Below are 24756 nucleotides of genomic sequence, written 5' to 3' on the forward strand. Positions count from 1 at the left end.
ATAGAAAATTCTTTTTACTATTTAGAGTAAGATCAGTACCNTATCATTATTTTTTATGAAATTTTTATTTTCAGCCGTTCATTTTTAGACTACTTGTTTGATAGGTAAATGATACAAAAAAATTATGAAATTTAGTTTCCAAATTTTTTCAATAGTATAGATCAAATCTAACGGAACAGTTCGTCGATTTGAAAGCGATATTATTAAAAACAACTTGGTAGCACGGAGACCTCCGTGCTACCGATAGTATACCAGGCTAACTCTTTTTTTAGAAGATTAAATACTAACTCTTCATATGATAAGAAACAAAGAAGAGATTATAAAAAACAAAAGTAGTAGACTGTGCCATTAATAAATAAGAGGTGAAAAGAGTTGCTCTTAAATTTTTTTTTTTAGGAATAATATCTAATACGTTCTTCAAAATTTTAAAAATATTATATTTATTTCTGAAGGACTAATTTAGTTTGTTGATTTAAAAAAGTTCCTTCAAACAATATCCCAATTTTTCCTAAGGTTAATTTACTAATGAAATTGAATTTTAAAAAAATATTTTCGTAATTTCAAAATAAATTTTAAAACTTTTGAATAGTAATAAAGGAAAAAGTAAGCAAAAGCCTTTTTTTTCTTTAAACACACGTAGGCGTAGGAATAAGGGAAAATCTATGCACTGTATGTGGTAGTTGTGCAATTTGACTTTGTAGCTATTTATTTATTATGTCTCTTATATGCATGCAAATAGCCATTAAATTTGTGCAATTTACTTTTAAAAATACATAGTCAAAAGTGACACAAACATAAAACTAATTAGTAAACAAGATGAAGATGCACCAACCCAAGAGAGACCAACAACTCTTGTGAGAAAAAATGGTTTTGACATAAAAACGATGACGAATTCGAGAAAGATCAATAATGCTGCACGTTTGGACTTGAGACTTTTTTATAAACCCGTTATGTAGAGTTGAATTAAACGGGAGAAACTCAACAATGGTAAAGATCTGACGTGACTCAAACTCAGAACCCCTTATTTTGATATCATGTTAAAGAATAGAAAATAATTATTTTCTTCAAAATTTTAAATTGGTTGGAGAATGGTGTTTTTATATATTCTTTTATATTTAACAAACGTTCCAATATAATTTGATCAGTTGCAAGTCGCAATTGGTCAAGATCGCGCCGCACGTATGGCCAGTACAAGTTATATATAGGCTAAATTATAGAAAACCTTCCTGTCAAAACTCGATTTTTCATTTTTTCCCCTGTCATTTAAAAACCTACATTTTGTTCCCTTGTAAAATAAAAAATGTTCACAGGGGGTACAGTGTGAACTGTAATGATAAAATGATCATTTTGCCCCTCATTATTTTGTCCCTCACCATGTTCACAGGAGAAAAGGCAGAGGGCATTTTTGGCATAAAAAAAATATAATAATATTTTATAAACGGAACCCTAACGGAGTACTAACGGTAGGGGGCGAAGTGAACATTTTTAATTTTACAAGAAGGTAAAGTGTAGGTTTTTAAATGATAGAGAGGAAAAGTAAAAAATTGGGTTTTAATAGGGAAGTTTTATGTAATTTAGCCTTATATATATTCATCATTTGTGGTTCAAAGTTTATTATAACATCCAAATTAAACATTGTGGTTCTACACATTTGAAGAATTTGCCTATTTTATTTTCAAATAAATTTCATGCAACATTTAGAAAGAAAAAACAAAGAACATGCGCCTATTGTTGTTTGAACTTGAATTACTTAGGCTTATTTTGGTATTGAAGCATATCAAACGCTATTAGATAAAATAGAGTTGAGAAAAAAGCATATAATAGGGATATACTTTTGCGTTCTCCGGTGGGACCGCAGAAAATATATCATAACTGACTCATCGCGATATGCGGAACGCAATATTATATACGTAAACAAACAGAGTATTTTTCCAACGTACTTTCTCACTGCACGTAAACGCTATCTCCCTACAATTCCAAACGAAGCTTTAATTTATTTATTGGTTATCTGTCATTTTTTTTTAAGTTTTTTTTTTTATCGATATTTATATATTTATTGAATAATTCAAAGAAATATTCAAATAGTTGAAAATTTGTGAACTATTTGCGAGTTTGCAATAAATTGGAAAATGTTGTGTTACCACAATATTTGATTAAAGCCTTCATAATTAATTCATTTAGGCCTATTTGGTTTCAGGGGCGTCTAATGTTACTAATGTTACTGAGAAAAAATTGTTGAGGCAAAAGCTTATCGTTATATGGTTCTCCATTTTCTAATAGAACTACAAAAGTTATATCTTAATGAAATTATTGAAATCTACACAATACGATATCTTTTATAGAAATAAATAAAATATTTTTCTATTGCACTTTTTTTTTAAGTACTTAATGCATTCTTCCTTCAATCCAAGGCGGAGCCTAAATTAACGCACGATGAAGGTAGAGATGCAAACGGAGCGGATCTTGGGCAGGATCCCCGTCCCGCCTCCCGTGCTCACTAGCAAAATCCCACCCCACCCGCCCCAAATCTATGACGGGTTAAAAAATATATCCTATAATCCATCCTGCCTCGTAACCCACCTCCCACCGGGGCCCCTGAATCCGCCCCGCGAATATATTTTTTTCATAAAATTTTAATATTACTAAGTTTCAAATAAATAAGAAATGAAAGCGGATTACGGACTTTTTTTGTAAACATATTATTTTTTAGGAATATTTTTTAAAAATATATATAGTTTTCGGGGCAGATTTGGGAAGAATCATGGTGGGGCTTATTCGGGACAGGTCAAAATTTCTACAGTTTTCTGCCCCGAATCCATTTTCGGATCATAAAAATTACCCCCTTTTCCACCTCGATTCCGTTTATTTTTTTTTCGTTTACTGCCCCCATTCGGGGAGGATCGGGGCGGGAGCTCCACCAACCCAGATCTGTTTGCATCCCTAGATGAAGGTGGGATTTTCAAGCCAAGAAAACCTCAAATCCAACTAGGCTAGTAAAAACAAAAGAGTATCGTGTCGAATTATTGTCGCTAACCATTATTCCCAAAAATTTAAGCTGTTAAAAATACACAACCAATTCTTTTAAAGCGTACAGACACAGTGCCTACTGGTTCGAATTATGACTCAGTCCAACTAGCCCCACACCATTTCAAAGATGACTCGACTTAATCCAATCTCTCGTCATTCAGAACGTTATTCGGTCTATCGGTTCGAATTATGACTCGGTCCAACCAGCCCCACACCATTTCAAAGATGACTCGACTTTATCCGATCTCTCATCATTCAGAACGTTATTCGGTCCAATCTGACCTCCCTCCATTGGGTAGGATGCTGGCACTTTTAAGCCAACATGTAGAGCCCAAGGGGGCCCAACAAAGCGTGTAAATGCCCACTAGAGAGGACTGGGAATTAACAGATGAGCTTAAGGCCCAAGGTTTCAAAATCCAAATTGGTCACCTCAAAAGCTTCAAGAACAAAAAGGTCACAACATTAAATAAATAAACTAATTTTTTTTATAAGGAGCTCCATATAGAAAATGGGATATGAGAGGAGGGATTGATCTCTCATGCTTTTAGGACAAACTTGTTTAATAGTTAAGATTAGATGTATCAATTTGATGAAGAGTGTCTAATACTTTTTGCAAATTTATGTACTTATATTTAGATGATACAATTTGCAACTTCCCACATGTATTGTGAAAGTAGAAAAGAAATAAAATTGTAATTATTTAAATTTCGTCACTTCGAACATGATTTTCAGAATAATTCGGAAAAAGAAAAGTTAAAATTTAATGTACATGATACCGAAAATATGAAGCAATTAGGTGCTGAACTTAAAATTTCATATGCCAACTATTAAATTCTTTGCTATCTACGCTAGAAACGATCAGTATGTACGATAAAATTTTTATTGTTTATTTTGGTTGAAAGTAGAATAAGAAATAAAGTCAACTCGCTGTAACTAAAATTCACTTTTTTTTCTTTTTTTTTTCTTTTTTTTTTTTTTTTTTACAATATTTTTAAAGATTTTTAGAATTAAAAAATTTAAAAAATAAATAGGAGAATGTAGATCTTTGGATGAATTAGGTGTAAATTTTGTACCTATCTGTAGATGCACAAGTAGCATTGCTCTTGTGGTGTAAAATAAATTATAGTAAATTAACCAATCGTTTAAGAAATTTAAGTTTAAAAATGTTTAATTGCCAATACACTTGCATTATATTTAGTTTCTTCAAGCTGAACCTGTCATTATTATTATTATTTAAAAAATAAAATTAATATACTTATATTTTTTTCACAATAAAAAAAAAATTAACTGAGGAGTTCTCCAATAAATAAGACATCACTAAGTAGCCCCGTTTCTAGGGGTGGAACTGGGCCCGGGCCTAACCAAGGCCCGGCCCGATGGGCCATGTTTGGGCCGGGCTTTGGGTATTAAAAAGATAATTTTAGGTTCGGGTCGGGCTTAAAAATTTAGGCCCGAATAAAATTTGGGCCTATTTGGGCATGCCCAAGCCCGGCCCGAGTCCGACCCAAAAGCCTGATATATTAATTATCAAAATAAAATATTTAATTATATATATTATTTATCTAGTAAAAGAAATAAATGATATAATATATCATATATAGTATATATTGTTATTAATGATATGTACTTATATATATGAGGATATGTTATATATTAACAAAATATTTAGTTCTATATTATGATATATTTGATGTTAGATATTAATTTCTTTGATGTGATAAAACTAAAAATAGGTATTTTATTTTAATTTTATACAAATAAAAGTATTTATGTATTATATGATAAATGCATAAAATGGGCCTCCACAAAGCCCGATGGGTATTGGGCATTGGGCTTGGGCTTGGGCTTGGGCCGGGCCTTGATTTTTAAAAAATTGGGTAAAAGCCCGACCCGAAGCCCAACATTTTTTTTTGGGCCGGGCTTCGGGCATAGTATTGCCCGACCAAAACCCGGCCCAGTTCCACCCTACCCGTTTCGCTGTGATGTATTAATTTTATTTTTTATATAAAATTATAATTTTCCCTCTAAATTTAATTTTAAAAAAATATTAATATTAAAAATATTTAGCGAGCTCCTCTCCGGCGCGCGGACCGGCTCGGCGCGGCGGGCGGGAGGTGGGCCGGCTCGGCCGGACGGGGCGCGCCGGGTCGGATGTCACTGTGAGCGCGGAGCGCGCCGGGTGCGCGCCAGCGCTCGCCGCCGAGCGGCACGTGCCTCGCCTAGGAGGACTCGCACGTGGTGGGGACGCGGCGGCTCGGAGGAGGGTGGCGGACGCGGCCCGGGTCGCGAGCGTCGCCATGGCGCTCCTGAACCGGGTCGGACCGGGTAAGTGTTGCGCTCCTTAAAATTTTGTAAAAAAAATGCAAGGAGGACCCTCTACTATAACGTTAACTCTACAAACTGCGAGGTATTAATCAAAAAGTTAAATTTGAGGGTGCCCATTTCATAACTCGCTATAGTTGAGGGGGTCTCCATATATTTATGTCTTGGATGGTTAGGGTGCCAGGTGGAAATTTTGATGGTTGGGTAAATTATTTGCGGCTAAAGTGATGATGATGTAATGAATAAATTGAATTTGATACATTGTTATAGTTTTTTTTTAAATAATTATTTTAAATTTTTGGAGAGATTTTGTACAATTATTTTAAGGGGCAATTGCCTATATACCCCTGAAAAGTTTCCGTTTTTCTTATTTACCCCTCTTAGAAGGTTAATATTGAAAATACCATTCTTATATTCCAAATCTTTCTAATATATCCTTGGAGTTAAGTTCAGTCAGTGAGCTGTTGTTATTTCTGAAAAATTACCATTTTGCCTATTCCAATATACCCTTCTTATGTTCCAAGTCTTTTTAATATACCCCTGGTGGTGGCTGTGGCCGTGCGACACCGCATTCGCGCGCATCGCGACGATGTGCACCGCGTCGCCGCCCTTGGCGGAGCCCTCGTCCTCGTCCTCGTCCACGGGTGGCTCCGGCGCCGCCGTGATGATGGAGCGCTCCTCGTCGTCCTCCGCCGCGCTCGTAGAACTGGGCCCTCAAGCTGTGGGGCGCCCCCGACACCGTCGCCCGCTGCGGCCTTCCACTCCGCCTACGCCAACTCCTGCATCAACCTCGCCATCTTCGACCCCGAGAGCGCCTCCCGCGCTCGCGTCGCCGCCCTTGTCGGCGCCCCCGCCGAGCGCCTTGTCCACCTCTTCTGCGTCGTCCTGCGCCAGCTCCTCATCCACGACGCCCTCTTCTTCCGCTACTCCGACCGCGACCTCCTCGACCACCTCGCCCGCTCTTGCGCCTCCCTCCGCGCTACCCGCGAGGGCGCAGCGTCCGACCCCTTCGAGCCCTGGCGCCGGCGGGTCCGATCTCTCCTCCCCGCCGAAGGAACCACGGTGAAGCACATAAAGACCGGGGACGACGTCGCCGTCTCACGGTGGCTGGCGGTGACGTTCCTGATGATGACGATGGCGGACTTCGGCGACCAGCTGTTCGACTAGCAGGACAAGGTCTTTCGCAACGAGGACAGGCGGCTCGAGTTCGCCGGCGATAACCAGGCCGCGCTGTGGCCTGGGGAAGGGAAGTCCGGGCTTTGGATGAATTCGATATCGCGGATGGCTGCGCTCTACTCGCTCATCGCCAGAGAGGAGGAGATCTAATTGCTGGAAAGGAAGAGCCGAGAAGGAGCAGACTATTTGAATTGGTGGTTCCGCCGGTGTTCGACTACTGCACCAGTCTTAGACGCAAATGATCAAATAGTTGGCAGGGATCTGTACTGGGAGGCAGTATGCGGCGGCAACGACGAAGACAAAGATAAAGATAAAGCAGGGGATACATGGGGGAGGGTGGAGAAGCTGTTGAAGGAGAGCTGCGAGAAGAACCCGTTTGTGGGGGAGCCGCATTTGGTGCTAGCGCAGGAGGCTCCACCGTTTCCGCCCTGACGCCAGCGGGATCGCCACGCCCACCACCCTCGCCACCAGGATCGCCGCCATCGCCACCAGCTTCAGCCATAGCGCCGCCGCGTCGTCGCGGCACCCCTTCTCCTCCGTCGTGCCCCCGTGGAGGAGCCGGGGAGGTGGAGGAGGAGGAGCTCGCGATCAAGTTGGGAGATAAAGAGGATAACTTAAGACATTAGCATAATAAGGTAGGGGTAAAATAGGTATTTTATATAGGTTTTAACTCTAGCGTACATTAAACCCATGTTTAACCTGAGTTAAGCTAACAGGGGATAACTGCGGTGGTATTTTAGAATAACGGTGGAACATATGAGGGGCATTTTAGAAAGAAAAAAAAAGTAGGAGTATATCGAATATTTCTAAACGCATGAGAGGTATATAGATAATTATCCCTTATTTGAAACTTCTGTTGTGCCGCATATGCAGGTAGGATGTCAAAGTGTTGGGTAGAATTCTGGACAAATGTTTAAAAAATTTTATATCCCGATTCCGTCAATATTTTATTTTTTATTTTTTTTATTAAAAAATATATTTATTTTTATATTCAGGTACGGATTTTAAAAGGTTATTTTTATTTAAGAACTTTTTTGTCGGAAAATTATAGGGAGTAAAAATAAATGAGATGTTGTGGCGTTGTCATTTTTTTTTATTTTTTATTATTGTTATTTTTTTAATATAAAGAATTGTCACGCACTATTTCCCATGTGAATGCTTGTCGGATAAATAATAAATAAATAAATAAAATATCTTTTACATTAATTGTAACCGGAGTCGCAAATCTCAATTGCATCCGTGCATAATGTTTTTTTTTTTAAATCAAACGCTAACATTTTAATATTAGCTATCTGAATAATTGAACGTATATCTAGTTTACGACTCGTATAATATCTCTTTTAATAATTTATCCCTTGAATTAACCTTTAAGCATGTGTTCACAAATGAAACAACGTTGCATGGTTCCGTGTACAGCATCACATAGGTTACAATGATGATTGATGCCGAATTAAAACAACAGCCCCAGATTTTGACACCCTTTGATCAAGTTAACAGCGTACAAATGAATGCGGGCGAAGACGTCGCGCAGATCGGATCTCTTTTAACTTTGGGACGGCTTCTCGTCGGGCTTTGTCTCCTCCTTGACGCCGTCTTTGTCGTTTCCTCCTTCTGCATTGGGGGTGTCCTTCGTAGTCTCGGGCTTCTGCTCGCTGGCCTCGACGGTGGCCACCTCAATCTTCGACTCGGAGGGCTCCACCGGTGCCTCCTCTTTGTTCTCCTGCTCTACGTTCTCGCTATGCTCGGCCACCTCATTGTTCTCCTTCTCTACGTTCTCATTTGACTCGATCGCAGCCTACAGGCATCAACATAGAAATTACACATCGCTTTTATGATTTTACTTTTGAGTTTCAAAAACTTATTTCGTTCCGACTGAAACTGAAAACATAGAATTCAATAGATGTCATACTCCTAACGAGCTACAATAAACCAAAACTAGGAGCTTGTACGTGAGTTTGCATGCAAAACAAACCTACATCTCAAGTTAAGTTCTAAAATCTTACGACAGTGGTCGTGGCGACAACAGCAGTGGCATCAGAGGGGGCTACTTGTTCGGCAGTAAAATCGTCAGGAGCCTTGCCGTCAAGCTCCTTGGGTCTGCTCGCACACCCACCCATGGATTCTAGCTGGCGCTGTATAAGACTGGTGGGCGGCGAGGGCTTTCGGAGAGAGCAGAAAGAATTGTTATTACAATGCGATGAAAAGTTAAGAGATGAAGAACTCTTTATATAAGGTGTGAGGAGCTTGTTTAGGTAAATGGATTGAGGGCACTGAGTTGGTATCTAAATTTAGGGTAAAAATGAATGGATAGTAGGGTGCGAAAAATAAGATGCAAAATGACTGAAAGAGGAGACATGTTGACCATTTCAAACAGTTGCTAAAAGTTTTAGGTTAGGGTCAATAGTGGTTGTTACTTTGAATGCTTTTGACCAATCAAATTAAAAGGTTAGATAGTGCGTAAAATACTTTGCTCGTTTTAAGTTCAAGTCGTAAGTTCAAATTTGGATTCGAATTTTGGATTATAAATTTGAATAATACAATTTAATTTTAAGGCTAAATTACATAAAAGCCCCCTGTCAAAACCCGATTTTTCACTTTTCCTTCATGTCATTTAAAAACCTACACTTTGCCTCCTTGTAAAATAAAAAATGTTCATAGGGGGATACGGTGTGTAAAATGACCATTTTGCCACTTACCATTTTCGTCTCTTCCATTATCTTCCTCAACCGCCGCCTCGATCGGCCGCGATTTCTCTCCATTTTCTTCTCCACCTGCTCCCCTTCTCCTCCTGCAGCCTCGCCGCCCCTCGATTTCAGCGACAGTAGGGAGGAAATCGATGTGGGCATTGATGGAGAGGTAGGCAAGGGCAACGAGGGCGAAGGCGAGGTGGCGGAGGAGGGCGAAAGGGATGTGGGCGAGGGCGAGGCAGTGGAGGAAGGCGAGGCGGCGAGGCGGCGAGTCGGAAAGAGGCGAAGTAGCAGGGAAGAGGGCGGATAGGTATTTTTGGCATAAAAAAAATTTTATAACTGAACCCTAATGGTAGGGGGTGAAGTGCACATTTTTTATTTTATAAGGGGGCAAAGTGTAGGTTTTTAAATGACAGGAGGAAAAAGTGGAAAATCGATTTTTGACAGGGGGGTTTTCTATAATTTAGCCTAATTTTAATCCAAATTCATTGTTTTGTATTTTAAGTTGAATATGATTATACTTCTGATTTCTCTTATGAGCCAAACAAATTAGAATTTTATCATTCTCTTTTTCAATTCGGATTTTGATTTCTTTTGAACCAAACATGCTCTAATATTTTTTGTTCCTTGCAAAAAAAAAAAAAGGTTTGAAATTGAAATATTTTTGGTTTTTTGGGCTTCAAATTTCTCTCTACTTTAACACAGAAATAGAAAATTCCAACATTTCAAAGTATTAAATATTTTACTAAAAATTATTGCAACTAAAATAAAAATGGAAGTGAAATAAACACCCGAGGTAGATTACATTGATTCAATTAAAATATAATTCTTATGCATTGTACCTAAATTCGAAAGCATATATAGTAACCGATTGCAGAATCGGATGTTCCATTATTGAAAACAACTTATAAGCACGGAGGCCTCCGTACTTTTGAAAGTATAGAAGCCTAACTATATATATATATCGGTAGCACGGAGACCTCCGTGCTATCAAATTTATTTTTAATGATGCGGCTTCTAAATCGACAATCGGCTCCTTTAGGCTTGATTTACACTATTGCAAGTATTTGAAATCTAAATTTTATAATTTTTCGACATTATTTGGCTAGTGATCAAAATATCTCAAAATTAACAAAGATTTCAAAATTTATAATTTTGGCGGTCGATATAAGACGTTTTCTTATTTAACGGCGTAAAGATATCCAAATCAATTAAATTTTAGTTAAAAATTTTTCTAAACTATTTAGAAGAAGATCTATACTCATGATCTGGATTTTAAGGCTTTAATCATCACTTTTTAAAAAATATTTATTTTCAACCGTTTAATTTTGCGTCTACTTGATGGACAAAAGAACAATGTCCGTTCATTTACTCGTTTCCCGGATTACTCGTTCTCCGGACACGCCCGGACACGCCCAGCCGTTCCCCGGACACTGTCAAGAGGAACGAGTAATCTGGGGCGTGACAATATTTTATATAATTATTTTGTACTTTGAACTATTAGACATATTTTTGTATCAAATTATAGATAATATTTTATACAAATTAAACTATTGATCGTATGATGTTGAGAATTTCAAGCGGCTCGTTTAGGACTCGTGCTCGCTCGATTCGAAATTAGGCTCGCTCGAGCTTGGCTCGAATTAATTTCAAACCAAGCTTGAGCTTAAATTTAGGCTCAAAATTAATTTCAAGCCGAATTTGAGCTGAGATAAGCTCGCTCAAGCTCGGCTCGAGCTCGGCTCGTTTCCACCCCTACCCTCCATCTGGTTTGTTATAATTATAATATAATTCGGCCGGAATGCAGCAAAATTTTTTTAGAGTTCAAAATATAATAAATTTTTAAAACTTTAGTTATATTATCGTCTACTGACTAAACTACAGTTTGGCTGCTACATTACAACTAATCAATTTTAGAAAATAGATACCAATAAGAAGAAATATCAAAGTTGAAAATAAATTTGAAAGAATTCAAAATTCTTTATCTTCTTTTTAATATTATATCTAAAAAACACCTTAAAAATACTAAAAATAGTAAAGTATTTAGAAAAATAAAAAAAAAAGCAGACCCAACTCCAACCATCTGCAGAGACTAACTGATCCAACTACAGTTCTCTCTAATATAGAAACCAACTAGAAGAAAATGTCAAAGTTGGAAATGAATTTAAAAGTAGGTAAGAACGCACAAAGCTTATCTGAAATATGAATCATTCTAAATCTGTTATCCAACGTTTCAAAATTTTGGTTTTACTATCCGACCTTTCGATTTATTTGATTTGAGTCAGTTATCCGTACTTTGAGTTCAAAATTAAAGCTAATTACTTATTTAAATAAATTTATAGTTGGGATAACTCATTACCCTTTTTTTCTAACATTTTATTTTATTAGACGGGAAGTCGTTGAAAGAGAATTCGGCTATAATGGCATCCCACTTTTCTGGAAAAAAAGAGATACGATCAATCATTTTTTAACTAAATAATCAAACAAATTCAGTTTTTAAAAGTTTCATTTTTTTATACTTTACTTTTCATCAATCAAACATGTCCCCCCAAAAAATTCTAAGATCATAATCTTTTATCTTATATTATTTGAAAAAAAATCTTAAAAAAATTATAAAAAGTATGAAAAAAAAGGCAGAACCTAACACAATCCACAAAGAAACTCACTTATCCAAGTCCACTCCTCCCCACTTCCAAGTCAACCCCCCTCTCCTCTTTCACTTCACTTCTCCTCCTCCTTTCCACCATAACCAACCCACTTCCCAAATATAACACTGACACAACAAAAGCTACAAACCACAATAAAAAGTTATAAAAGATCAGCTACAAATAAAAGAACCCAACACCTGCAAGAGTAAAAACAAAGAATAGCAGATGATAAGAAAAGATTCAGACTTTTTTAAGGCCCCAAATAAATTACCATTACTTTTTGAGTTTGAATTGAACCGACAATCTCATGGATAAATCAGCCATCCCTACTGCCCAACAACAACACACAACAACAGATCTTGGGCTCTCTTAATTACTCCTCTATTACTACTACTACTACTACTACTAATACTAATACTAATATTATTATTATTGCTGCTGCTGCTGCTGCTGCTACTAGTGCTTTTTTTGGGGGAAGAAATGGCTTTGGCTTCTGCTTCTCAGAACACTATTTTTGGCCTCCTTCTGCTACAGCTTCTGCTTCTTGGGACATCTTCTGGCAGTAATGTAAGGTTATCTCACTGCCCATTTTCTGATTTTCTGTACTGATGTTATGTAATGCTTAAACATGGGGTTTTGCTGTTGTTGTTGTTGTTGTTGTTGTTATTGTTGTTCTCATGGTTAGGTGTACATTGTGTACATGGGGGAGAAACCCCAGATGCAGCCACAGCTTGTTCATGAACTCCACCATGGGATCCTCACCAGTGTGCTTGGGAGGTCTCTCTTAATTTCCTTCTTTAGTTTTTCCTGTTAAATCACTTTGTTTAATCTGCAAGATTGACAGTAACTGTTCCTTTGAATTTAGCCACACAAATTTGCTGCAATAAAGGCTTATTATTTTGCTGTTTCTAGTGAAGAAGAGGCGAAAACATCAATTCTTTATAGCTACAAGCATGGGTTCTCAGGATTTGCTGCTGTGCTCTCGGAATCTCAGGCGGCCCGCCTTGTCGGTGTGTATTTGGAGGATGACAAGTTGATTTGAATTGTTCTTGTTCTTCTTCTCTTTTTTTTCTGGGTATCATTGTTTCTGAGAATTATTTATTTTCATTTTGTTGCATAATGAATTAATTCAGACTGGCCCGGAGTTGTTCGGGTTGTCCCAAACCGGATTCTCGAATTGCACACCACCAGGAGTTGGGATTTTCTGCATCTGAGTCCAGAGCCCTCAAATGGGCTCCTCTCATTGAGTAGATTCGGCGAGAGGTCGATTATTGGTGTGTTGGATACTGGTGAGTCTAATGTTTTAATGATTCATCACAAAAATTGTAGGTTGGAGCTTCATATTTGTTGAAGTTTGTCCATGTACTTTTACTCAAAGGAATATGGCCAGAATCCGAAAGCTTTAAAGACGATGGCATGGGAGAAGTTCCGTCACGGTGGAGAGGGAAATGCGTCGAAGGCGAGAAGTTTCATGCTTCAAACTGCAATAGGTTGGCTACTTTCATCCTCACGCCTGCTTCGTCGATGAAGCAGAATATGATACTCTTCATTTATTTAGGACTATCTCTTGATGTCAATTGTATCTCTCTTAGTTTGTACCAGATATGTCCCATTTCACCTTTTCAACTCATATTTTAGAAAGCTTTTTTTGTCCGAGCTCTATCATAAATCGACAAATATTATTATCTTACTGAACATTCTAAACAAAGCCTAAGGATTTCTTTCAGATTCGAAGTAAATTTACTCGCCATTTCGATTGCTCTAAGAGTCGTGATATTTCTTTTCTTGGGTTTCATTCAACTACTTGTCGATTAACAATGTTACTGCATGAGGTGTTGTCCTACTAAATATCCTACTACATCTGACCAAATGATGTATGAGTTTCAATGCTGAGGTCTCCTATTTCGTTGTAACATACTTACCCTCTAATTAGATTACCCTTTTCCTAGAGAGTCTTGCTTGCTTATGTCGAAAAATGTGAAACTCAAACCCTTCGAGAACTTGCAATTATCACGGTGGCAACTTGAAAGCTTCATGGTAGGTTTCTTTCCGCAGGAAAATAATCGGAGCACGGTGGTACATCAAAGGATATGAAGCTGAAAACGGTAAACTAAACACGAGTGAAGTGTTTGAATTCCTGTCCCCCCGCGATGCTGTCGGCCACGGCACGCACACGTCATCGACTGCCGCTGGTGCCTTAGTGGCCAACGCGAGCTTCAATGGGCTTGCTCAAGGCTTAGCGAGAGGAGGAGCCTCACGGGCCCGACTTGCTATCTATAAAGTATGCTGGGCCACAGGAGACTGCAGCTCTGCAGACATTCTCGCCGCTTTCGACGATGCCATACATGATGGCGTGGATGTTCTATCAGTTTCTTTGGGCCAAGCGCCACCTCTCCCTACTTATGTCGAGGATGTTTTGGCGATCGGCTCCTTTCATGCCGCGGGCAGAGGAATTTCTGTTGTTTGTTCTGCAGGGAATTCCGGGCCGTACTCGCAGACAGTGATCAATACCGCTCCGTGGATTATAACTGTCGCAGCAAGCACGATTGACTGGACTTTTATTTCGAGGATCACCCTCGGGAATAACAGTACTTTTGTGGTAAGTTTTCAACTTCTTATTTCTTGTTTCATGTTTGTTTTGTTTTATGTTTGTTTAGCACTGGGCATATGAATATGTGTTCTAAATTCAGGGTCAAACTCTATACCCTGGAAAGCATCATAAGAGGAACTACCAAATTGTTAATGCCGAAGATATCGCCTCCAGTGATGCAGAAGATAGTGATGCAAGGTAACATTTATTCCTCGCCACAGTCCCAATTTAATCGAAATCGGGGTGAAATATCCTTCTATTCAAGTTAATGCCCTCGTAGAAGTTGCAATACAGGATCTCTTAATGCTACTCTAGCAAGAGGAAAAATTGTACTTTGTTTCCAAACACGGGGCCAAAGGGTGGCTTCTGTCGCGGCAGACACAGTCAGAAAAGCACTCGGTGTTGGTGTCATCTTCGCTCAGTTCATGACGAAGGATATTGCATCTTCATACGATATTCCGTGCATCCAAGTAGACCTTGAAACCGGAAGTACTATACTAAATTACATCGGCGACACAAGGTACATGTATATATGTGTCCTTCGAACTTCGAAGTCCTTTGTTTTCTAATTTGGTACAAATTTGGTTGTGGAGAGTAAAGCAGCAATCTTCTCCTGACACTTTTCCGCAGAAAACCAGTTGTGAAATTTAGCTCTGCAAAGACAATTCTTGGGAAACTGATTGCTCCTGAAGTGGCATACTTCTCGTCTCGAGGCCCGAGTTCATTATCTCCCTCTGTACTGAAGGTAATTCTCCGTAAGTTTCATTTAAGTACGTACCGGTCAGAAGTGATAAGGCCACGACTTTTGCTGTTAAAGTAATGTCGGCTTTTCTGTGGTTAACTCATGGATACACTCTGCAGCCTGACATTGCTGCACCTGGTGTGAACATTTTGGCAGCATGGCCCCCAGCTTCCATGTTATCTCCCACTAGCAGGCCGGTTAATTTCAGGATTGATTCCGGAACGTCGATGTCGTGCCCGCACATCTCAGCTGTTGTAGCGCTTCTCAAATCGATCCATCCTGATTGGAGCCCCACCGCGATTAAATCCGCGCTGGTCACAACAGGTCTGCTGCAGGAAAATCTACTGCCTCAATCTTTCTTAATTCATTGATTCAAAAAGTGTTAAATACACAAGTAGCTCCAAACTAGTTCCCTGGCTATCTGAAATTGCACAATAACCATTTCAAGCCTATCATTAATAAAATGAGATCGATTTCTCTCACTACTTGATTCTGAAATTGCTTTTCATTTCTTCGACAGCTAACGCACGTGACGAATATGGCCTCAGTATAGTAGCTGAAGGAGCTCCTTACAAGCAAGCCGACGCATTCGATCACGGAGGTGGCCACGTAGACCCAAACAAGGCTTTAGATCCTGGTCTAGTTTACGACACGGGTGTTTCCGATTATATCCGTTTTCTTTGCTCCATGGGATACAATAACTCCGCTATAAGCTCAATGACGCAGCACAACACAGCGTGCAAAAGCTCCCGTCAATCGAAGAAGGACTTGAATCTCCCTTCCATATCCATTCCTGAGCTAAGAAAGACCCTGACAGTATCAAGAACAGTTACAAATGTAGGTCCGGTTAATGCGGTGTATCGAGCTCGCATAGAAGCTCCGAAAGGAGTACATGTAAATGTCGAGCCCAAAGTCTTGTTGTTTAACATGACTGCGAAGATGTTGTCATTCAAGGTAACTTTTCGGCCGAAGCTAGACGTGCGAGGGCGGTATATGTTCGGAAGTTTGTTGTGGGAGGATGGAGTTCACTCGGTGAGGATTCCGTTGGTGGTTCGGACGGTGATCGACGACTTCTACACGGTTGCATGATGGAAACATGATCATGATTCCAGTGGAAATCAACTTCTTGTTTCTCTTTCCTTATTTTGTTTTCCCTTTAAAATTTAAACGCCATTTGTGCACATCATATGTTTTGTTCTCCGAAATCTTGTTATTGTCACTAGTTGACTGACATTGTAATGACATTCTCATATGATTTCTCGTTCGCCGATTTTATATTTGTTAAATCTTATTCACATCTGAAATAATAGAGGATTTTAAACAAAATCTGAATGATTCAAAGGTTGGGTTGTGATTTCTGAATGAACCATTATTGCTCGAAGTGTTGCGGTTCTTAAAGAAAGATAAAGTTTTCGTAAATAATTGTGCATGAAACTCATAATTTGTTGTTCAGAATCTTAAGCTATTATTTAACAAAGAGTAGCTCATGGTCTGAGAGGATTTGTTTGAGATAACTAATTACTTCATCCAAGATAATGGGATCAATAATTTCATCAAAGATAATGCGAATCAATTCTAAGTTTGTTGCTTTGTTTGTTCATTTATTTATCATAAATGTGGGTGCTTAACTAATGGGACCAATTCTTTACTTGTTACTTTCAAATTATTTTTTATTATTCATTGGTAACAGATGCTAAATCCACAAGGATGCTCTTTCTTTAAGTTGTGTTGGTTAAAGTGTTGGATCCACTATTGTTTTGGCTCTAACACTTGTTGCTGCCATGGTAGCTGCAGGAAATTTTTTTTTTTTTTTTTTATAAATCTAGGTTTTTTTTTTTTTCCTTTAGTTTTTCAATAGTCATGCCATATATTAAGAATTGATAAAAAGGTACAAAGCTTTCGTGAACTATAGATCATTTTGATTCGACTGCCTAATCTTTTAAAATTTTAATTTTACTGCCAAATCTTTCAATTGTTTGATTTGAATCAGTCAACAACACTTTGACTTCAAAATTTAAGCTAATTACTTACTCTAAAAATTTATAGTTGCGAGAATTGTATGGAATGTGCTAACTAAACTGTTAAAGATAGACAATATATTTAAATTTTTGAAATCAAAGTGTTGTTTATTGATTCAAATCAAATAAATTGAAAAGTTGGATAATAAAATAAGAACTTTAGGTTGGATAGTATTTGATTTAATATTTAAAAATTATTATAATCAAGTTCTATAATAACAAGAGTTTTTGTTACCAATGAAAGCGACTTTCTCGACAGAAATATCTAATAACTTTTTTTTTACGAAAATTTTGTGGTGTTATTTCAACACAATTAGAAATAGGAATACGTGTTTCAAATTGAAACTTGTTAGATGTGACTCGAAATTAATAATCGACTTCAGTTCGAGATTTCGACTCGCTAACAGTTTCGCGGTGCGACCAATTTGAAAAGTAAAATTGTGAAGGAAAAATGAATGTTTGTGGTTAGTTGTACTCGAACATTGTATTTTTCTTTTTCGATAGTGAAGTTTTCTCCCCCTCGCCCGTAGTTTTTTCCTGCAAAAAATTTTTCACGTAAATCTGTATATTCTTTTTTATTTCTACTTGTGGTTTGATTATTTCGTATTCGTCATTTTCATTTTCGTTTGTGCTTTTGCCGTAATAAAACTCCTCCATTTTTTTGAAATACTTAACTTCTAACCTTGTACAACTCTAGAATCCTTTTGACTTTTTGATTGTCAAACTATTTTTTCTTTTTTTGCAATGCTTTTATTAAAATTGGCTACATTTCCTTCACTTCTAAATATTCTTCCTAATCTTTTCCAAATTCAGTGGCTATTGGTGTTCTAAGTAACTTAGCCTTTGGAAAGAAGAGAGTAGCTAGAGTTAGTAAATTCATTGTATTTAAGGTGGGGGTCACTTTTATCTTTGAATATATCCTAATCTTTTTCAATTTTATAAATTAATTTTATGATCAAAATTAGTTAAGACTAAAAGCTAAGGAGTCAAAATATGTGGGTAAAATATTAAGGCACGTTTCAATATTGAATGTATATATTGAGATATATCGTTCCATACTTTAAAGTTTTTGGAAAAAATTATTACTTGTCGGATCGTTGACGCTAACCATTAATCTCAAAAACTTGAACGATTAGAAATACGCAACCAATTCACTTAAAGCGTAGCGTACACACACAGTGCCTATGAGTCTTAATTGTGATTCAACCCAATCACCAGTTTCACGCCATTTCTAGCATAACTCGACTTAATGCGACTTCCTGTTTTGGCCCAACCTAGCCTCTTGCCACCGAGCAGGATCCAGGCCCTTTTAAACCAAGGGTATTAAGTGCGAGTCTTACCAGACTCCTAGTGTAATTAATTTTTTCTCATTTAATTTAAGCTGTGTCTTAAACCTATCAAAAAGTATATAAATAGTAAAAGCACCACATTATACAATTTAAAACTAGGTATAATTCTAATGTCAACTTGTACATATAATAAGAAATTGATAAAAAGGATGGATTGAAAATGATAAGAAGCGGCAAATCAAAAATGAAAATTTGATGGAATATAAAACTTTTGTTTTTTTAAAAAAAAAAAAAATTTGGAATTATGCTTATCTTTTACTCTCTATGTTGTAACACATCTAATTCTTTGCTTGGATAGAGAAAATTGAGAATAATTGTTTCGCATCTCTTTGCAATTAATGGATAAAAATAATTTTCTTTCTCTTTCTTTCTCTCTTTCTCTTTTTTTTCTCTTTTTTTTTTTTGAAGAGTAAATAAAATGTTCATATCGAAATATTATAACTTGAATTATTTTTGTTTACGAAAATAGTACGGAATTGAAAATTCTAATTTTTCTAGCAACCAAAAGTAAAACTTCTCTTCAAGCTCAAATTAAAAGCCAATGTTTTCCTCAAAATACTCCAAATATTCCGTTGATGAATACTCCAAATTTGAGAAACGAGTTCTCCTATTAAATAATTTGCATAGAAAATTAACTTGTATTTTAAAAGAGAGGAAAAAAGGAAAAAAAAAAAAAAAGAAGAAAAAGTTTAGGGGTGGAATTCAATCAGCTCTTCAGTTAAAGCCAATGTTAAGTTAAATTGCTTCTACAAAAATGTTATTTCAAAAACCCCCCTTATGGTTTCAATTTTTTTCACTTTAGTACCATGTGGTTTAAAATGTATCAAGTTAGTACCATGTAGTTTCTCACTTTATCACTTTTCTCACTTTATCACTTTAGTACCCTGTGGTTTAAAGTGTATCAAGTTAGTACCCTATAGTTTTGCACTTTATTTAAACCACAGGATACTAACTTGATACAAAATTAAAACCACAGGGTTCTAAAGTGATAAAGTGCAAAACCACAGAGTACTAACTTGATACACTTTAAACCACAGGGTACTAAAGTGATAAAGTGAGATACCACAGGGTACTAACTTGATACACTTTAAACCACAGGATATTAAAATGAAAAAGTGTGATACCACAGGGAGGGTTTTTGAAGTTTTTTCTTAAAAATATTTTATTTCGATCGTCAAATATCAATGAGGTGACGAATAACGCAGAACCGACAAATATTGACGAACCCGAACTCGAAAGGATGCACACTGATAGCATGATTCGAATCTGAGACGTATAGTTTTCGCAACCACAAATTTTCACAATTGAAAAAAACCAAATAAAGAAGAAAATTATCAAGTTTTCCTTTCTTTTTTTTTTGGTTAAAGCACGCAACTATGAGTAATTTCTTATATGATTTAGTCTAAAATGCTTGCGTTGTTGCTTATTGTGAATAGAAATCCAAGTACATACATTGGCCCAAAACAAAAATGAACGCTTTATCTGCTGCAGTTTCATTATTTCCTTTCAACCCAATAAATATAAAATAAAAAACTATTTTTTTTCTTACAAACCAAACACTATAAAACATAAAACTTTTTTTCACCAATTTTTTTTTTTTTTCACAATAAATTACTTTTTACAATTTTATGTTGAACCAAACGGGCCCTTAATTTAACTAGACTGGTACGGTTCCTAACTATCTAAATGAATTCACCCGGATATTGATCTTTCCAGTCCAAAACCAAACCGCCTCGGATCTAGGGTTTACTACTCCTGCCTCCGACGCTGCGTCTCCCCCCGCACGATTGCTACTCCGATTAGCAGGGATCACCGCAGGGACAGGGAACTCCACGGGGCCACAGCCAGGTATGGTTTTGCCCGGCGGAGACAGGGAAGAGCCCCTGCCACGGCCCCAGCCTCGCCCCGTTGCCATCCCTAGTCAATAAAGATTGAGACGATTTTAACAGAACTGCCCTAACCGAGAGCTCACCGTCAATCAGGGTGTGGACGCAAACGGATTCAAGGGGCTAAGCTCTCTGACTCTAAACTGCAACTGTTCCAACCTGGGCCACATAAGCTCGACACAAGACGCAAAAGTAGACTCTCACTAAAATTAATGAAATATATACCACTTCATATAGATACTGTATAATCCAAAAACACATCTGGCAATCCTGTTTGAGTTCATCAAGTACACAAAATTTCTCACTATTGAGTGGCATTACTTTCCAGCAATTCAAAGGTCAGAGAGGGTAGCAGGGCAGAACTTAAGACCACAATCTTTTTTTTTTTTTTTGAGAGATAGGTAGCACGCTACCCGCTTCGTTTATTTCATTTAGAAATAAACTTAGCTGGAAATGTGAATCAACTAGGATTCGAACTTGGATCTCAGGTACCAACTATTAAATTCTTTGCCGCTTGCTCTAGGGACGGTCGGTAACTTAAGACCACAATTGATCTCAAATCATTGTTGTTTCTGCTTGTATCAAAAATACTCACTACAGCAACAGTAGTGTTCAGGGAAACCTGAGACATTTTGAAACAGAGTTGAAATCTTCTTGCAGCCACATTCTGCAAACATTCTAACAAAAAACTGGAACCACTTAAATGTCAAGAAAAGAGATAGCACGCACACACACACACATATATATATACATATACACACAATTTTCACCAAAACAGAACTAGGGGGATTGAAATTATCGTGTGTTCATAGGAAGCACATGCACACACTGCATTGACCAAAAAGACTTACATGTTTTAGGAAAGAGAAACAAGTCGTCGTGAAGATAAAGCCTTACAAATGTACCACAATAAATAAAAAATATGGCACGCTAGAAGGCTCAACTTGGAAAAAGGAAAACAAATACAACACAATTTTTTTAAAAAAAGTAAACTTCAAATACCACCCCTATGGTTTCGCACTTTCTCACTTTAGAACCTTGTGGTTTAAAGTTGTATCAAGCTAGTGCCATGTAATTTCATTTTTATTTTTTCATTAGTTTCTCCGTTAATATTTCGTTAAATTATATACAAAAAACCTCAGATACACTACCTAGGTTTATCGAATATTCACTTTAGTACCCTTTAGTTTTAACTTTGTCACTGATTTAACGAAAAAAATTAATGAAATAAATAATAAAAAGATAAAAATGAAAACACAGGATACTAAAGTGAGAAAGTGTGAAACCACAATGATGGTATTTGAAGTTATCCCAAAAAAAAAAAAAAAAAACTGCAACATCCAACTGTTCACAAGTACTGTATCTACGGGGCTCTACGCAAAGCCACTAAAATAGGGCTCAATTATTGTGTCACAATCTATGCCAAATTGGTCAAAAGGTGGAATTGCATTTAGAATTAACTATGGATACTCCACTACTTCGTGGGGTCTACATATTCTATGTTGCAGAGAGCAACAGTGGGGTTTACACCGTACCCTCAAAATTCCAAAAGAAAGCAAAGCTTCCGGACCAGCCAATTATATCCGCATTTTTACACCCTAATGTTCGAAAGCCTCACCATAGCACTTGGAATCACAAGGTTCTTGATAAAGTTCAAAAGCAACCAATTGCCTGTAAAGAAGCATATGTTCTTTACACAACATTTTTTTTATTACAGCACAAAGGGCCACCATGCACTTTCTCCCCTACCTAAAACTATTTACTATTGAGTATCAAGCTACCAGCATCACATTCTAAAAGTTACCTAATAATCAACAATGCAAGAAGAAAGCTTACGTGAAAAATTCCAAGAATCATACAGAGGCAAATTGTTAAAAAGAGGCATTTGAAAAGCAATACCAGCATCACATTCTAAAAGTTACCTAATAATCAACAATTCAAGAAGAAAGCTTACTTGAAAAATTCCAAGAATCATACAGAGGCAAATTGTTAAAAAGAGGCATTTGAAAAGCAAGTAACTGAGCAACCTTCTACCAAACAGTAGAAAAATACAGCTGAAATTTCATTGCTAACTCTACAAATCTATTTTCATAAACTACACCATGAACGAAGTAAGACCAAACTCTACTATTCAGCATTTATCACTGACTACGAGAGTCTATACTCATCTACAATGCAAGTCCTATTATCTTCACATTTCTTATAATAAACAAATATTGGCGGAACTTCATAGGCCTATCTTTATAGAAGATAAACTTTCAATAAAGAAACACGGAATTTAAACCTTCAGAAACTACACAAATCTAAATAACTTATGCCAGCTTATATTTCCCTTTTTCTATAACTTCAGAAAAAAAAAAAAATCGAACAACATCAATAAAATTTAGGTTTGATTAACACTTCTCCACACTTTCAACTTGATCACTTAGCAATGTATTTAGCACTCGACCATGTGAATCCGACAACCAAACCACATTCTTATAACGTTGTAAAAGGATACGAAATCCAGATATAACTTGAAAAATGAAATCACTACAAGATAACACAAAGTTTCCCTTTTTACCTCCAAGCTATGTTCGGTATAAATTTCAAAATTTAAAACAACAAGGTCATTGAACAAAGCACTAATCTCTTCCTTATGAAGGAAAGTGCCGAGCAACTGGCATTACTTCATTAAGAAACTTCTATAAACAGCCATAACATCCTTCAAAAAGCAGTTCCATTACTCACCTTGCAATAAAAATCACGGCCCACATTTACTAATATCGAAGAGCATGCGAATGATACAACATAGAAATAGAGGAAACTCACTACAAAAACATAAATGGCCAACAGAAGAAATTGCCATGGAAAGAGAAGTGCTCTTTACATGTCATCTTAGTAGGAACATGGACGAGTCCCTAGGCCAAAATCAAAATCGGATGCGTCGAGCCTGCAGCAGTTAATCCCTCACCGATCGAGAGCACATTATTTTTACCATATTGCAGAGATTCACCATAGCAACAACTTGCTACGGATACAATCATGCACCATTAGATAACATGAGGCAAAATAATTGAGCCTAGAACCATTTGTATAACGAGAAAAGAGAGTTGATACAGCTTATCAAATAGTGCATACACCATCTGATCTATGTACCCATCTCCCCCAAACACAAAGCCCAACCCTTAACATCAAACCACAGTCCATTGAAACCAAAACACTCGAAAGAAGATGATATAGAAGATAATCCCAAAATTAATAAGACAAAAAACGAGCAACCCATTAAATAAAGCATCAACCATCATCATCCTAAAACTCCAAACTACTAGATAACCAAAACATTAGAACTGCTAAAGAGAGAGGATTTAGGATCGAACACTTCACTTACGGCAATCCCTCGCGATGTGCCCGGTCTCGCCGCAGTTGTAGCAGGACCCGCCGCCTCCTCCGCCACCGTAACCACCGCCGCCACCGCCGCCGCCGCGGTAGCCGCCGCCGCCCCCGCCTCTCCCGCCGCCGCCCCTCCCGCCGTCGAACCCGTAGCCCCCCCTGCTGTAGCCCCCGCCGCGGCTCCCGCCGCCGCGGCCTCCGCCACCGCCGTACCCGTCCCTCCGGCCTCCGCCGCCTCCTCCGCCGCCGCCGGAGCCGCCCTGGACCGGTAGTCCGTCGGGCCCGGTGACGTCCACGGCCTTGGTGCGCCCGTCGTCGCCCTCGGCGACCGAGAACTCCACGGCCTCGCCCTCGACGAGGCTGCGGAAGCCCTCGGCCTTGATGGAGGACTGGTGCACGAAGAGGTCCTCGCCCCCGTCGTCCGGGGCGATGAATCCGAACCCCTTGGTGTCGTTGAACCACTTCACGGTCCCCTTCAATCGCGTGTTGTCCTGCGCCATGGGAGAGGGGAAAGGGGGCCAAACCGAGCAAAACCCTAACCCTAACCCTAGCCGACGAAGGAGATCGAGAGAGGGAGAGAACTGCGGAGGAAACCCTAATTCTCGCCCCCTCGGCTCCTCGTGTGGCGATATTTATCGATGCAGCGCGGGTTCTACGAGGTAATGCATCGGACGGTCGCGATTTCATATGATTAGGAAATGGACGGCTGAGATGTTTCTTAGTTAAGGCGACCATATTTTATCGAGATTTATTTATTTATTGAAGTAATTAATGCGCACGGATTTCGAGGGCTGGGATTACTTTGACTGATTTGGGTATTTATTCCAAAGATGCAACTCGTTGGACGGCTATTATTATAATTATTAATACTTAATTTATACTTAATTATGATAAAATAAAATTAATTAAATCAACCGGGGTATAATTTGGACCGCACGA

The 24756-nt window shown here is 38.0% G+C and overlaps 3 protein-coding genes and 1 pseudogene across 6 annotated transcripts; 2 read left to right on the plus strand and 2 right to left on the minus strand.

Annotated features, from left to right (window-relative positions):
- Positions 3385-6957, plus strand: LOC109703693 (annotated as a pseudogene).
- Positions 7892-8733, minus strand: LOC109703667. The gene is made up of 2 exons (XM_020224378.1): positions 8529-8733; positions 7892-8320 (listed from the first exon to the last, which is right to left on the minus strand). Exons 1-2 carry the CDS (start codon positions 8640-8642, stop codon positions 8069-8071), a joined length of 366 nt encoding a protein of 121 aa, XP_020079967.1. The 5' UTR covers positions 8643-8733; the 3' UTR covers positions 7892-8068.
- LOC109703665 (subtilisin-like protease SBT3.6) lies at positions 11931-16478 on the plus strand. 4 transcript variants are annotated; one of them, XM_020224375.1, is made up of 11 exons: positions 11931-12432; positions 12546-12637; positions 12778-12870; positions 12994-13149; positions 13239-13350; positions 13916-14459; positions 14551-14648; positions 14731-14970; positions 15081-15195; positions 15312-15516; positions 15713-16478. In XM_020224375.1, exons 1-11 carry the CDS (start codon positions 12341-12343, stop codon positions 16279-16281), a joined length of 2316 nt encoding a protein of 771 aa, XP_020079964.1. In that variant the 5' UTR covers positions 11931-12340; the 3' UTR covers positions 16282-16478. The 4 variants fall into 4 exon arrangements, with proteins under 4 accessions (XP_020079964.1, XP_020079963.1, XP_020079965.1 ...); XM_020224374.1 differs by having other exon boundaries at positions 11932-12427; positions 12773-12870; XM_020224376.1 differs by having other exon boundaries at positions 11932-12427.
- Positions 23483-24440, minus strand: LOC109728890 (glycine-rich protein 2-like). The gene has a single exon (XM_020259424.1). It carries the CDS (start codon positions 24315-24317, stop codon positions 23808-23810), a length of 510 nt encoding a protein of 169 aa, XP_020115013.1. The 5' UTR covers positions 24318-24440; the 3' UTR covers positions 23483-23807.

The sequence above is a fragment of the Ananas comosus genome, linkage group 25, assembly GCF_001540865.1.
Source record: "Ananas comosus cultivar F153 linkage group 25, ASM154086v1, whole genome shotgun sequence".
Classification (NCBI taxonomy): domain Eukaryota; kingdom Viridiplantae; phylum Streptophyta; class Magnoliopsida; order Poales; family Bromeliaceae; genus Ananas; species Ananas comosus.